The sequence below is a fragment of the Uloborus diversus genome, chromosome 2 (assembly GCF_026930045.1).
Source record: "Uloborus diversus isolate 005 chromosome 2, Udiv.v.3.1, whole genome shotgun sequence".
Classification (NCBI taxonomy): Eukaryota; Metazoa; Arthropoda; class Arachnida; order Araneae; family Uloboridae; genus Uloborus; species Uloborus diversus.
This window is the reverse complement of record NC_072732.1, coordinates 173,067,243-173,083,548: the sequence shown is the minus strand read 5'-3', so window position 1 is coordinate 173,083,548 and position 16,306 is coordinate 173,067,243. Positions and strand designations below refer to the sequence as shown.

The 16,306-nt window shown below is 33.7% G+C and overlaps 1 protein-coding gene across 1 annotated transcript; it reads left to right on the top strand.

The window, feature by feature from the left end:
- Positions 1-604: 604 nt before the first annotated feature.
- LOC129216661 (uncharacterized) lies at positions 605-15,082 on the top strand. Its single transcript, XM_054850878.1, has 5 exons — positions 605-653; positions 4,976-5,191; positions 11,428-11,637; positions 13,340-13,580; positions 14,901-15,082. Exons 1-5 carry the CDS (start codon positions 605-607, stop codon positions 15,061-15,063), a joined length of 879 nt encoding a protein of 292 aa, XP_054706853.1. The 3' UTR covers positions 15,064-15,082.
- The last annotated feature ends 1,224 nt before the right edge of the window (positions 15,083-16,306 follow it).

Here is a 16,306-nt window from a genome sequence, read left to right as displayed (position 1 = left end):
ACGAGTTTCATTGTTGATGACGTCAGGAGCGTTACTCGATCATTGACTATTATATATATGAGGATAATAAACTTATCCGAATCTCAGAATGTTTAAAATAACCAGTTTTAGAATGCTTAAAATAATTTAATTCGAAATTTTTTTTAAAAACTTTTAAGCTATTTACCTAAAAACTATAAGGAATGTTGTCATTTTTAATAGTTGAATTTTTAAATGTTGACTTAACTTAATATTAGACAATATTATAAATATGTGGTCCAAACTAACACGCTCGGCAATTCTTGCCACGGCAATTCTTGCCACGGCAATTCTTGCCACGGCAATTTGGAAAATGTTAAAAATTATTTTCTTCGATATGTAATCGGTTGCAAATACAATAAATACATAAAGGTTCAAATATATAGAATTTCCATTTATAATTTTAAAATATACGAATAAAAATTAATTTGGGAGAAAAAAATATTAAAAGAGGTTTTTGGTACCTTTCGTTTCAGAAGTAAATTTCTTTAGAAAACAAACATGGCGACGAAACGAGTTTGTGAACGTCGGATCTATTACCAAGTATAAAACGCACAGAGTCCCTATTCCGATGCATTAAGTTACGATGTATTTGTACTTGTTGATTGTATTCCTAGGAGACTCTTTTGCAAAAGGTAAATTAATCTGAAATTTATTATTAACCACAGTTTATTATCTAGCGAATAAGTATTCATTCAATAAAATTGTTTTAAGAGCTATTTATACTGGAGAATACACCCCCCCCCCCACCCTTCCCATCCATATTTGAATCCAAAAAAAAAAAAAAAATTAAGAAAACAAAATTTGATATGCTTCCAGTTCAAGTTCAAGGATGCGATGGCTGAAATCCATCAAAGTTTTAAACCCGCTAACTCTGGGTTCTAGTATAACCTCTAAAACGAATATCGGAGAATCTATGCTGTATTTTATATAACCATATGAAAAAGAGAAACTTTGAATTTCATTTATTAAATGAGTTACGAGCTTTCCAACCATACCATGCTCGAAGCATTAAAATGCATTTTTCGTGTAGAAAAAGGGGGTTTCAAAAATGAATTAAAACTTAATGTTTCACGCTTCCAACAATGAATTTCAACAATGGAAAAGAGATAAAATTAAAACTTTAGAGTTTCGCTACCTAAAAAACGCCTATAACTTTTTTTTCTAGTAGATTTAGGTTATTGGACCTTGGGCGCCCTGACAATTTTTTCGTTAGGAGTGTTTTTTAAAGACCTTTCCAACCATATCAAATGCGAAAAAAAATGGACCATGTGTTCGTGTAGAATGAGCCATTTTAAAGGAAAATGCGTTTTTTTTTATTAATATCTCCGTTAATTAGCGTTCGATTTTAAAATTTTTTATTAATGACACTAAAACTCGGCAATAGCTACCGAATAAAAAAAAAATAATAATAATAAAAAATAAATAAATAAATAAATAAATAAATAAAAAAAAACGAATGAAGGAAATCGGTACCGAAAGAAAACGGCTTGCCTATTAGTATATAAAGATACTTCAGCTCTTTTTTTTTTATTTTATTTATGCAGTAAACTTTCAAATTTAGGTCACAAAAATTCCGGACCGAAAATCGGGAACATCTTTTTTTTAAAAAAGAAAATTCGGTAAAACATACAAGATTATTCTGCAGTTCATGAAAATGATATGTATTTTCTATCTTTAGCGCTGCATGTTTCAATAAAATTGACTTCGTTTATGATTTAACCATCCTATACAATGGTCCGAATTTTTTACAATATTTTAAACCTTTTTTTTTTTTTCATAAATGTACGATTATAGCTAATAAGTCTTAGAGTCTACTGTTCTCTGAAAAGTTATGAAATTGGACAACCTGTACCGAAAATTGACTTTGTTTATGATTCAGCCATCCGCCACAATAGTCCTGATTTTTAAGAGCCTATAGTACTTTAAAACATTTTTATGAATGTACCATTATAATTAATAGGATCTTTGTGTCTACTGGTTCGTGAAAAGTTACGAAATTAGACAACAGAAAATGCTAAAAGAAATCGCACCGTCATCCAATCACGGAAAATCGTCCTAGTATATACTTCTAAGTAGTAACTTAATATTATTATTTATAAGAAATGTATCCAAGACATTTATCCGAATATTTTTGTACATACCTGTTACGAACTGCTCAGTATAGAAGTATTTATCTCTTCTACGTAGAATAAGATTCTATGTTCGTAGTACCATATCCCAAACCCGGCTCGCTAAAGTTAAACAAAAACCTTTGTGAATAAGAAGTAAAACAAGAACGTCAAACAGCATAAATTGATAAATTGAAAATTAATGCAGAAAAGTGTTTCGGCGTTACAAGGAACGTCTTTTTCAATGCAAAAGAAATAAGGTTATGGATGAAAAGGCATCCAACAGTAAGTTCATTTCTTTTGCACTGAAAAAGACGTTCCTTGTAACGCCGAAACACTTTTCTGCATTAATCTTCAATATGTGCTATTTGACGTTATTTTTTATTCAACCGACTAAACTTATTCTCTTACATTTAATAGCAGCATATTTGTTCCAATTTTTAATGGATTCATTCACCTCAAGAAAGTTTAAAAGAAAAATTTTAGAACTTAGATAACTAATGCTTAATTATAATTAAAGTGTTACTTCAGTAATAGTGTTAGAAAAAAGCTCTTTAAATTAATTTTTGATAATTTATAAGTATAATTGTGTATAAGTTGTTGGTTTAGAAGACAAGCAGTTGCAATCAGCCTTAGATTTAAAACTTAACTAAAAGATGCTCGAGCATTCTTATGCGGGTAGTTAATGGGAATTGTTACTCAATCACTATTTTGTTCTAATTGCCTTCAGAGAAACCGTGGCTTGAACCAAAACTAGAAATGATCCAGTTAAAGAAACCCGGTGATTTATCGTCTTATAATAAGAGCCAGGGCCGTAGACAGGGTGGGGACCGTCGGGACAAATCCTCCCCCGAAATTTTAACCTTTCTTCAAAAAATAAAGAAACGAAGACTATCTAATTAAAACTCTTCCCTTTATTCCTGCTTCACTTGACCTTGTTATACGAATCTTCCTTCAGACAGACTCAGACCCCTTCTCCTCCTCGCCGCTCCACACCCGCATACAAATTTAAAAAAAAAAAAAAATTCAAAAAGTCGTAATTTTTTTACACCTTGGTCCATCATGGAATGTTAATGGCTCTTATTACGAATAATATTTTAAAAACATTCTTTGATATACACTTCAACAAGAGACTGTAAGAGATTCACGTGTTCAAAACTATACCTTTTTAATCCAATCATACTTTTGATTAAATGCTTATTTTGGTGGATTTTAACAAATTAATGTGGATTAATGCATTTGCTGACTTTAAGAATATTAATTTGTTTTTTGAGGTGGCCATTTTAGATTATTTTTCAATTGTGACTATTTTCACTTATTTGCGCGAAAGTAATTCTAAAAGGCCCCCGTCGCATGCACTTGTAGTTGTAAACATGTAATAAACACTGTATGATGTATTATAGACCGTTTAAGTGTACGCAGTCCTCTTATTTTGCTGAGTCGGGTAGTCATCAGATAGTGATGTAGATCGTATAAAAACGTATTATTACTCCATAATGAATAATTCTTGTGTAATATAAACTAAATATCAAATGATTAATTAATGAACTAATTAATTGGTTAAAACAATCATTTGATAGTTTTTTTTAATTACAATTTTGTTAGATTTTTGCAAACAACATAATAAACATAATTTTAAACGCTATTTTCCCCCTTGATTACAAGTCTGGAACCACCATTGCCTCCGACCATGTTCCCCTCCGAAAATATATCCTGGCTACGGCCTTGATAAGAGCGTTTCTACATAATTTCGTACTACAAAATGACAAAGACTTCTTTTCATTTTCATACTATATATATGGTCTTTTAAACTGAGAATCTAATGCTATGAATACTATTGCGAAAATGGTGAATCAGGATTCAAGGAATGTGTAGAAGAAAGTTCAAGAAAAATATTGAATTTTCATTTTTTTAAAAAAATTATTGTGAATGTTTTTACGTATAGTGATATGTATGTAATACAGGGTCTGTATTTTAAGTAATGTGAATAATTCCACAAGTCAAAATGTTTTGCAGGTATCGCTGCAAAACTTGAGTAGTCTTCAAAGTATGCTCTTTGGGTATCAACACTCTTCTGTAGGCGAGTTTTCCCCCTCTTCATACGTTCCTTGAAAGTCAGAAACATCCTTCAGAGCACACGTGCAAGCTCAAAATGCAGCAAAACATTGAACAGAGCTAAAGAATCAAATTTTTATGCAAAAAATTGACAAGACTGGTCAATATAGAGTTTAATGAAATAGAAGTGCAATCAGAAATTGCTGTTAATCGGATGCATCATCATGACAAAGCGCCGTGTCATACCTGCTTCGTGGTTACAGAGTACCTGACGAAAACTGGCATCACAAATATTCTTCTACCTCCCTACATCCTTGACGTTACCCCAACAGGAAAACTAGGGGCTATTCACATTTGGAGACAGGCTCGTAATCGGAGTAATATAAATTTGACAAGTTCTTTGAGGGGAGGGGGCCCGGTGACCAAACTGACAAGGGCCTTGGCTCTCGGCAGCCCTGAGTGCACGAAGCGTGGAAAACTAGCTTGCGGATGTGTGAAGGAGCATACCTTGAAGACTAAAGTTTTGTAGCGATATCCATAAAGCATTTTGATTTGTAGATTCATTATCATTACTTAAAATGCAGACCCTGTACACAGGAGTATATTTGAGTATGTTTTTACGTAAAATTTAGTTCATAGCAGATAAATAAAACTTACTTTTTAATGCGATTAAATATAGTTCCTTCAGACAATATATTTTTTAAATTAGCAAAGAATAAGAAATGACTGCTTTTTCAAGGGATGACCAGTAAATTTCTAGTCATCTTGAGCTATTGCATTTCCGTTTTCAGACTGCCCCAAGCCCTTCTCCCTGCTGGAACGGGAGCAGATCTGCGTCCAAGTTCAGGAGCGGCTTTTAGACAGAAAAGACATGGAAGGATACTGCCAAAGTATAAATGCCAACAGCAGACCTTACCTCAGGAAGGTGTCCGACAACATGCTTCAAGATTTGACGGACATGCTTGGATACAAAGTGGAAGTCGGGAGTGCCGCCCTCGTCTTCACAGGTATAGAGGAATAATATGTATAAAATAAAATAAAAAGAACTCCACTTAAATCTGTTGAAACACTTCTAGATTAGATAACTTGAAGGTTTTTTGTTTTCTTTTTAGTAGTGAAAGAAATCAAATAATAATTGAAACCTTTTAGAAAAGAAAAAAGGAAAATATCTCTCACACCGGTACACTCAAAAAATAATAATAAAAATAAATAAATAACACACAGATGAAACTGTCTTTTTCTTATACATATGACTAAATCTGGGATTAACTTGCAAAAGAGCGTACGGGAGCCCAGCTCCAGCACTTATTTTCAATGTTATGTAAAATTTTAACGTTTTAGACTAAATTCGTCATGTTTGACGTGCAAAAATAGATCTCAGCACTGTAGGGCTCCTGTTCTTCTTTTGCAAGAAATTAAGACTTGGATTGAATGCTAAACTCTGTGGTATCATTTGCATTTTGAGATTATTATGATGATAAAAACTTTGAATTTAGTTCTTTCAGGTTAAATATTTTGACGGGGTTTACTTTCAAGAATAAAATTTGCTTTTCTCATTGATGCATATAAAAACGGTTCTATGCTTGAAAAGCTAAAATTTAGCAAAGTTGTCCGGTTATCTAACTCTGTAGCAAAATAGCACAGATAAAATAATGTCGTGTTTGTAGAATTCAAAGGCGGAAGAAGAGCAGAGTTTTAGGATCCCTCTCCTTACACCTACAACCTTTGTTGCTAATATATATAAGTAATTTCATGTTCACCTTCCGAAAAAATATTCTAGTTGGGTCACTGCAAGGACGTAGCCAAGGGGGGGGGGGGTCCATGGGGTCCGGACCCCCCCTTCCCGAAAGACCACTGTCTGCTTTTTCTCGGTTGTTGCACCTCACGACAACAAAAATTTTCCAAAGAGAGAAATTTTATGAAACCCGGTATTTTCCCCTTAAATATTCCCATTTATCGACAATTTTCCCGCGTCCGAGTCAATTCAGAACACGAGAACCTCGTGAAATAACTGCGGGTTCCCAGTTGCCGCCGGTCTCTTCCTGTGTCGCGAAGAATCCGTTCGAAAACGACGAATTTCCAATTCAAGCCAACTGGGTTGTGACCTTGAAATTCGGCCCCTCTCCCTCAGCACACCACATTGCCATCGGCAAAGTAATTGAAAACAAACATTCCTTAGTCTCATTGGGGTGTTTTTCTTTCTTTCTTCTTTTCGTTTTGACTCTTTTCCCGTTTGGACTTGATTTCCTAGACACATGCTGCACGAAGGACAGCCAGAGTGAGGTGCATCCCTCGTGAATTAGTAATTGAAATTCCTATTATTTTCTGTTTTAACACACAGTTTTTTTTCTACCACGCGCTTATAGGAAACATATCTTGAACAAAATTGTAATCAGAAGAAAATTAAGTGTACATAAACTAGGTAAGTTGTAGTGTTTCCTTTTAAAGTTTTCTTAACAATACGAGCAATTTATGTGTTAATATGTTTTCCCATTTAAAAACTAAGTTCCGACAGCAACGAAAAAAAAATTCTACACATTTCGTGTGATTGAGGATGAGAAAAAATAAATATTAATTATTAATTTATTTTTGAACTTTATATTTTTGGTATGATTTATTTCAGATTCATTTTATATTTTGATTAATATTCTTATTTAAACTTTTAGTTTATTTTTAACAATAATAGATTACTTATCTCCCCGGAAGCTTACAACTTTTAAACTGTAATCCTGAAAAGTTCGTTTTTTTTTTTTTTTTTTTTTTTTTTTTGAACATAAGTGAATAAATAAATTTGAAGTTGATGCAACGAAATTACTTTTCGCTGTATCAAAATTTTATGAAGCGAAGAATGAAATTGAAAATTACTTGAATATTTTACTGTAATCAGTTTATGAAATTGCAAGTTCGGCCATATTAACGCATGTAATTTAAAAGTAATTATTAGAAATTCGTACTTTTAAATCTTACTGAAATGTGAGTCTATGGTCCCAAGAGAAGAGCAGCTAGTCATTTTTAACTGAAGAAAAAAAATCTTTCTTCGATGTTGTTCCGTTTTTCAAGAAAAGCATATTTGTATTTGTTTCATTGGAATAAATTTTCTGATTAGTATTTACCACCTTTTTACTGAGGAATTATTTAATAAGCGTCTATGCATCCATCATTAGTAAATTGCGAAGGTAGTATTAAACGTAACAAAAAACGGACATGTGCATTTAACTATAAAATTACTAGGTGAAAGTTTCTGCTATTTACTGCGCATGTAATTAAAAAAAGGTCAATGCGAGGTACATTTTCTTGTGTTTTTCACGTCTATATTAGATTTTTTTTTTTAACTCTTTATTTCTTCAAGTTAAAATTATTTGCTATTTCTTGCAATAGAATATCTTTTACTAACATCACATAAAAGAAAGAAAAAAAAAGTCAATACCTACGTTATAAAATATGATATGCTTTCGAGAATAGATGATGATTACAAAATCGCTCCTAGAATGGAAGTTATACCAATTTGAAAATGAAAGAATCAAAAGTGTTATTATTGTTAGATGAATTTTGGAAGGTAGATTTAAATCATTACTGGATTTTTAACCACAATCATTCTAAGATTTTTTTACAAAAGATTGTTTTTAGGCTTTTGAACATCGGATGACTGTTGAGCAAAAAATTTATAAACTGAGGCTATAAGAAACCTATAAGTTTTGATTTCAAAAATTGGCTAGCTTTATGCATATTACATATTGTTGAAAATGTATCTAATTTAATGCTACTGTATTATCGCAATCGCAAACGGAACGAAGATTACCTTAATGATCAAAATTTGACGTTTGACTCCAAATCATGAAATTTTCGAGTCGAACACTTGCTTACTGCTAATAAAGACAGTAAAGTAACCAGGTTATAATCAAATATTGACACGATAATTCGTAATAGAGTATATTGCCATTTACCCTGTAGTTGTTTACAATTATATTTTTAATTTGAAAAAGACTGATTTGTACAGAAGTGTTTTTTGTATTGGCAGAATAAACTGAACTCGTGTTTGGTGGTGAGATAGGTGGGTGCGATGCCTCCTCTTGATCTTTTAAATGAAACATCAAATTGAAAACATCAGAGGAAAATCGCCAATAATGTTTAAATCATTCATGACCTTATAAAAAACATTTATAAAAAGCAATCATTTGCATTTTTTCCAAAATGTTGTTAAAATAAAAATACATAGATGCTTAATTTCATTCACCATACATTCCATTACTCGACAGGTAAAAGATCTCTCAGGTATTCGTTTGGCTTGACAAAATTAAACCCCTAGTGCAGTTTCGCACCGAAGAGAGCTCAAGTGTCTCCATCTGGTGGAAACTCGGCATCGACATTTCCTGTGCAGTCACATCCGCGCCTTAATGGTAGCATTTGAAAGACTAGATGCCATATCGGTGGTTCGCACTAGATCCGAAAAGGCTAAAGCCTCTAACGAAGCCCCATTAGAAAGAAAAAAAAAATACCATAACGGATCCTAAGATAGCTTATTTTACCAATTCGTTTTGCAAAAAAATAATAATAACGATTTAAAAAAAAAAAAACGGCAATACGCATTTTTTTTTTTTTTTTTTAATGATTGCAACAAAGGAAGTCTCCATCCATCAAAGAGTTAATAGTTTGCAGTGGCGGCGCTAGGCGTCGGCGACGTCGGCAACTGCCGACGGCCTCGCGCAGATAGGGCCTCGCAAAATTCTCAGAAGTAAATTCTCAGAAGTTTTAAGATATTTCCATGTTTTCGATTGAAGCTCTCATTAAATATAACAGACGCAAAAGTAATCAAAATAGTGCGTGCAGGAGAGACTGCACAGAGTCAGCCTTAGCAAATGTTTGGCCCAATTCTGTCGGGGCCTGAATTAAAAATATTCATTGGCAACAGCTAATTGATCAGCTAACTCTCCCCCCCCCTTTCTTTTTTCTCTTCTTTTCAGTTTTTTTCTTTTTTCTTTTGTTTCCTAAGTTCATCTAAAAGTAAGAAAATATCCAAAATGCTGCTCCTCCGAACTCTTCCCCCTCCACACACACACACCGAAAGCATTATGGAGCAACTGAAATTTTGTTTCCAGATCTTAAACTTCGCAATATTTCCAGCTTAAAGCTCCCAAATGTTCAACAACGTCGAAAATCGCTTAAAATTGCGTTTTTTTAGCTTGAATTTCAAAAATTACCGAGCGTAATATTACAAAATATGGCAATACAATCGCATTTTTAAGGATTGAATTTCAGAAAACATTCGGGCAAGGGTCCCCATATCGCCTTTCTTTTATATCATAAGCAATTAGGCTTTTTAAACTTCATTAACAGAAAGTTCAAGTGGAATGGCTCCTGAATATAAAATATTCCTAAGTTTTTAGGACCATAATTTTCAAAAATTTTCGAGGGATCTCCCTTCCTTCCGGTAAAATCTTCAAAGTTTGTCTAAAATTCTGTTTTTGAAACTTCAATTTCGAGAATTTGCAGGAAATTGATTTTGACTTTTTTTTTTTTTTTTTTTAAGAATCGATCTGGGACAGTCTCTGACCCTAAAGTCAATAAATATGGCCTATAATTGCATTTTTAAGGCTTCAATTTCTAGAAATTTCCACCGAGACCCCCTGTACCTTTTTTACCTTAACATCAGCAAAGAAAGCACAAAATGGCGTTTTTAAACTACAAGTTTCGAAATCTTTCCGGGGGAGAACCCCCAGACCCCCCTTTCTATCAGGTAATTTTTTCCACAGTCCAAGTGCCGGCTCCTCCCCCCACCACGAAAAAAACTTCTTTTTGACTGTGCTACTAATCACGAAATGTTTTTGTCCCAGCAATTAAGTGAATTGGGAACCCTATGTGCCAATAGTTAGTACAAAAACTAATTCTATGAATTCAATTATTTGTCTCACAATATTTTATGATTAAAAGGGCCTCGCAAAACTGCATCGCCGACGTTTACTTTTGCTCTCGCGCCGCCACTGATAGTTTGTTCAAGTTTTTAAATGATGGTTAGAAATGATAATTAGAAAACGGATAAAATTAGAAACTTCATTCAATTTCGTATAATCAAAAGAATGTTATAAAGTAGATAAATAAAGAACTAGTTCAAGCTTTTTAAATGAAACCTTGCTAATATTTTCGTCGAGAGGGTGGTTGAATTTTGCCAGAAATCTTGTTCAAATCGGACAGGGTGGCGGAATTACGTTATATTGCATTCATAGTTATACATTCGACTCGATAGATATAGATTTCTTTATTTTTTTCAAATAAAATGACTTGTACATATTTTGTTTAAATATATTACAAAGATTTAATATTTTATTAAACTATTATCTGCGTTTTCCAAGTAATCCATAGAACAGTTTTCGTTTTCCGATTTTCTTTTATTGTGAACTTTTTATTAATAGGAATTGTATCACTCATTTTCAAAGCATCAGAACAGAGGAAGCTTATGTGATGGAATTTTTCTATCCATGTATGAAAACTTAGTATGGGAAAACTTTTAGTTTAATGTTAATTTTATAAACTGACAATAATTTTTTTGCCACTTAAAGTAAAATTTTTGTGAAATAATTTTTTAATAAATGCTCTATCAATTTCAATTATTTAATTAATTTTAGTTAATTATCATATTTTAATAATTAGTTTTAATTGGATTTATTTTTTAACGTAAATATGAGCTACTAATTTTGCTTTAGCATGCCTCCTCTTTTGAAGTTCGTGAAACCTTGGACCCCCCCCCCCCCCCTTAACAAAGTTCTACCTACGTGCCTGGTCACTGGTAGAGTTAAAACTTTCAAAAGTTGCTGAGTTCTCTTAATATGATTGTTAGATTTTTGCGTCAAATGGCGTGCGTATATCATGCACAAAATAATGATCACATAATTGTTTTACTTGTGATCCCATATGAAAGTAATATTTTACTTTAAAACTACTGAGTAACTTCAATTAGATTAAACTTTGTAAGCTGTCACAAAAATATTTTTTTGGTTAAAACTTCTTTTTTTTATTACCTTGAATATTGTAATCATGTACTTAATGTTGAGCGAATATTAAACCATTAACTTCTGGGAATAACATAAAATTCACATGTCAGGCAATCAGCAGTTTCCACAATTTATCAATATCTCTAGCTATCCATGTCAATGTGAAGGTTGTTTGTTAATGTGCAGTTGAATTTTATGGCAGAATCATAAGCAGCTTATATGTCCTCCCACTTACTGACGATGAGTTTCATCCATAGGTATGAGGAAAGATTCTGGATTCGGATCAAAGACATGGCAGTATTCCGTAGGAGACGAATCAGTAGAAGAAGATGATTATCCCCTGTGGATCAAAAAGCCGAACTTCGGTGATGACTGTGGAGCAATCATGTACCAGAAAGACTTTTTAGTGGCTCCTTACTCCTGTGGAAAAAATGCTGCTCTAATTTGTGAGAAAGAAAAAGGAACAGGTAACAATTCTTCCAAAAAAAAAAAATCAAGTGTGCTGAAAAAGTACCTATCTTCTAATGGCCTCAATGTAAGTCTTACATAATAAATGTGGTTTCCTGTGCTGACACTGAATTGTATTGTTCATTTTTTTATCACTGTTGATAGTAACACAGCACTAAGTACTCTACTGTAAATTTATAAATAGACGAAAGGTGTAAGCTTCCATTGCGAGTTGATAAAAAAACATAGGAGTTATAAGAGAATAGTCAAAAATCCTAAAAGGTTGCTTTAAAGATTACTTATTTGGGATTTTTTTCCCTTGACACCTTGACAGAAAACTTAACTCTGCTTAACTCCCTCAATAGTGCCAACGCACCGTTTTGACAGACAATGTGTGTCAATAAGATATCGCCTTGCACCTTGAATATGAGTACAATGTCTATAAGGCCTTGCATTACTGAAGAAAGCTTATTTTTAAAAAAGTAAGATTAAATGCATAATTCTTTTTTATTTCGACTATCATCGCATCAAGTTTTCCCCCCATTTGTATAAAATTATACCTAAAGTCGGCTGGGTGGAGTGGTGGTAAAGTGTTGGCCTTCTGCGCCGTGGTCCCGGGTTCCGAACCGCGGTATTCTGTCGGTGGATCTGGATTTTCAAGATGCTGAAAATCATTAGTGCTTATGTCGTATGATTATAAGGTATGTAAAATATTCCTTGGGTATTCGTTTCGCTTTGAATGTCATCTTCAAAATTAAATCCCTAGTGCAGTTTCGCATCGAGGAGAGCCCAGGTGCCTCCATCAGGTGGCAACTGGGCGTTAAAATTATCTGTGTGCCATCGACAGGTCTTTCTCTAACATCGAAAACTAAAAATAATGGTGTCTATGAAAGAAAAAACTCATAGGGACGTGGAAAGGGGTTTTGAAGGTCAACTTCTCCAGAAGGTTTGGTTTTCACAGATTGTCATAATAGTTCATATCGGCATAAGGACTGTTTTGACCAAACCCTCACCCTTGGGCGTAGCCAGGATTCCCGTTAGGGAGGGACAAGCACACAGGCGCAACAAGATAGTGGTTTTTAGTTACCCTTCACCTATCCCAAAGTTCGGACCATGGAAATTGCTTGAAATTATATAATCCTCCTCTCCCCCTACAAAAACATTTTGTGCTATTTTTGATCAGGTGAGGGCGGAAAAGATGGTTATGTAGCATTCCCTCGGAATTTTTTTGAAATTGGAGACCAAAAATTGCATTTGAAATTATCTTGGGTGACATTTGGAAAGAGCGTGAGAGTCGGAAGTTCTCTTCTAAAAAAGGGCAGATGCACCAGGTGCAGTTGCCCTTCCTAAAATAGGTGTACTTCACCTCCCTGCCCTCCTCTGGCTACGCCCATGCACCCATCCCTGAAGAGCGTAAATTCTGGCTGCGTTAGTACCTGGCGTGAAGCTGAAAATCGTCTTAATTCTTCTCAGAACCACCAAAGGTGCAAACGTAGAAGCGTATCAAAGTTCTGATACAAAAAACTTTTCAAGACCAAAATAAAGAAAGAATTATGTTGAAATCACGTTTTTTAAATTTTTTTTCAATGAATTTTATTTATCAGTGCAAGACTTTATAAACAATCTTTACATTCTTTTTTTTATTTTCCCCATTATTTAATTCTGTCGCATCATTTCAACACCATTCATTTTTTATTCATATCATAAATTTGATTTTCTCAGAATGCCACTCAGATGCAATGAGGTATGTAAACTACTATGGATTGTGCCTCTCCGTCGTAGCGAAAGAAGACTCCTACGACTTAATGACTAAGTTTTGCATGGACGGACATGCCTTCCCATACAAGAACGACAAGCAAACCGACAGTGTAGCAGCGGCAATACTTAATATGCAACTTGATGGCGGCATATACACGGGTCTGAAGAGGGAACCAAACGGAAGGTGGATTTACGAAGAAGATGGGTACGCCTTTAAAGATTTAAATCACGTCACATAATGAAATAAAAAAAAATTAATCCTTAATTTACACCAACTAGGTTGGCATGGGAGAATTTCTTAAAGTTCTGTACGTTAACAATACTTAAGGCATTCCTTCTTGATTTTATTTGAGAAAACATGGGATGGCAAGAGCGGGTCCAGAAAGCTTTCAAAGTGGAGTCGGTTAAATTACTTTATTTTCCTTCAACTACGTATCTCATTTATACATACTTACGGGGGGGGGGGGGGGCACATTGTTTTCATTTAAAGCAACTAAAATATAGATTCAGCCACGGAGAGGAGGCAGGAGCTCTCTGATTTTATTCCTTTCCTTCCCTTTTACAAAAAGGTTTTCTAAAATTGCATTTTTAGAACTTCAATTACGCAATGATTCCAAGATAATATTTCGAAAGTTCCTCCGTCTAACATCAGCAAAGGTCGTCGAACACAGCGTTTTTTGGAACTTCAGTTTCGAAAATTTAATCAATCCCCTCCTGTAACACTACTTGAGATGGAACTGCAATCGTGACTTAAATTTTGAAAAAATTTCGGTGGAAAGCCTTTAAACGTCTCCTTTTCCGAACATAAACAAAGATCGTCTAAAATTGCCTTTTTGAAACATCAAATTCTAAAAGTTTTCTTGGAGGAATTTCGAACACCATTTCTTCCTCCAACGTCATCAAAGACGAGGACTTCAATTTCGAAATATTGCCAGTGCATAGTTCCTCAACGGAGGGACTTCCTTGCAAACTGTCGAATGATAGTCAAACGAAGCGATAGTTACTCGTTATTAGCACAAATTACTAACGGTTAGAAAAGTGTATTTCTTCATTTACTGAACTTTCAAAAGTTCTCATCTATTTTGGCTTTAAAATTAGTCTCTTTTCCCCTCCCTCTCTTCAGTAAGCTTACAAAAATACTCCGTTTAAATTAATACAGTGCTATAAGAAAACTGATGGAACTGAGAAGCTCTGTTAGAAAATAAATGATGAATCTTCTCGTCAATTAAAATTTCTTGTGGAAATCCTGAACTTGATTATTTGTTAACAGGAAAAAACTGTAATGGAGTTCTTTTTTTCTTTACAATATGGTTTCTTCAAGTTTTACATCAGTTGTAAGAAATGGCGCTGGAAGATTTGCCCCAGTCGGCACGCACAATGCAATTGCATGAAGCGACGTCAACTATTTCACATTGGAACTTCGTGCCACAAACAAATTTAAAAAGATTCCCTCCTTTGAAATTAAAAGAACTTATTTTGCTGCTATAATAAAGTAGTAAATTTGAATTTGTACCCCTTATTTCAGATTGGAGGAACACCGGTGGGATGCACATGTGCCGCAAGAAACAGATTGCGGTATCATCAGTTTTGTCAGAGGCATGACGTTTGATTTTTTTGCAATGAAATGCGAAGATGGTATGAGAATAATTTGTGAATATGATGGTAAGTTCCAAAAATCTCTTGTTTGAAAACAAAAATCATATATTTTTTTTTTCAATAATTTTCAATTTAATTTTTTTAAAAAAATATTTAACTTTTAGCTGATTTGCTAATAGTAAAGGATATATACAAGTACTTCATTTCCGAGTAATTTTCGTCACCTCATCCTACCTCTCAGCGTGAATACTATTAGCGTCCACTATCACCGCTGCTTAGGTTGAACCACTAGAGAGGTCTGCAAAATTTTTTGGACAGCTTTTTTTTTTTTTTTTTTTCAGTTTCGAGAGTTTTATAGTTGTTATTTTGATATAGAGAAGAGGGAGCATTATATCAACCGCTAACATTCTTCTGAGGGGTTAGAGGGGAGAAAAGTACTAAACCATAAACATTTAACACAAAGAGGGAGATTTAGAGGGGTAGTTCCTCTATCAGGTTTACCCTGTATAGGTACATACGTGTGTAATGTATGCATGCATGCATTATATTAAACTTCGCTTCCGCCGTCCTACAAAATATTTCCCACTATAATGAATGTAAATTAGGTATGGTATTTCTAACCTGAAATGTAAAAAAGAAACTTATCCCAATTCCATGATACCATCGTTTTAAGATAATGCTTTATTTTAATGGGATCACTGCATTTTTGCTAAAACATGAGGAATAAATGTGGTTTGAATGATTCACTTGAGATAAGAAATGGCAATATGGCGTACAAATGAAATGGATGTGAGAATGATTGTGAGTGAATGCGAGTATATGAGTTGTTGTGCATAACTGTAATGACATAAAATGAGTGCAGCTATCAAAACTTGTAATTTGGTTTGACAGTAAGTGTGAGAAATTCTCCAAAAATACTATTTCCTTTTGTAAATATATGTAATAACATGTTATTGATGTAAATATATGTAATTATGTATGTAATTGCTTCTTCCACTATGTTTCAATAGTCATTGAAATTTTGTAAGCAATAGGAAAATACTAAGTGTGCCTGTAATACTGAATAAACTTTGGATTAAAAAACTGAGATCAAGAATTCTTTTACATTCTGAATATTTCAGTACAATATGTGCTTTTGTTTATAAATAATGTCCAATTATTTTAGAGTATTAAGTTTGAGTTCTTATGTGAAAGTCTCAATTCGCAATGAAGCAATGCAATTTTCTCTGAAATTTTGCACAGCTAATTGACACAGTCAACATAGTTTTTCATGATAATTAAATGCATTTCAGGAAAAGCAAAAATCAAGCGATCACATTTTAGTACAAGTTCTGA

Bases quoted from the DNA above. Each gene is read 5' to 3' on its own strand.
- LOC129216661 (XM_054850878.1), top strand. From the start codon at position 605: ATGTATTTGTACTTGTTGATTGTATTCCTAGGAGACTCTTTTGCAAAA. The intron at 5,192-11,427 runs GTATAGAGGAAT...TTTCATCCATAG, and splicing joins TGCCGCCCTCGTCTTCACAG to GTATGAGGAAAGATTCTGGA. The intron at 11,638-13,339 runs GTAACAATTCTT...TGATTTTCTCAG, and splicing joins TGAGAAAGAAAAAGGAACAG to AATGCCACTCAGATGCAATG.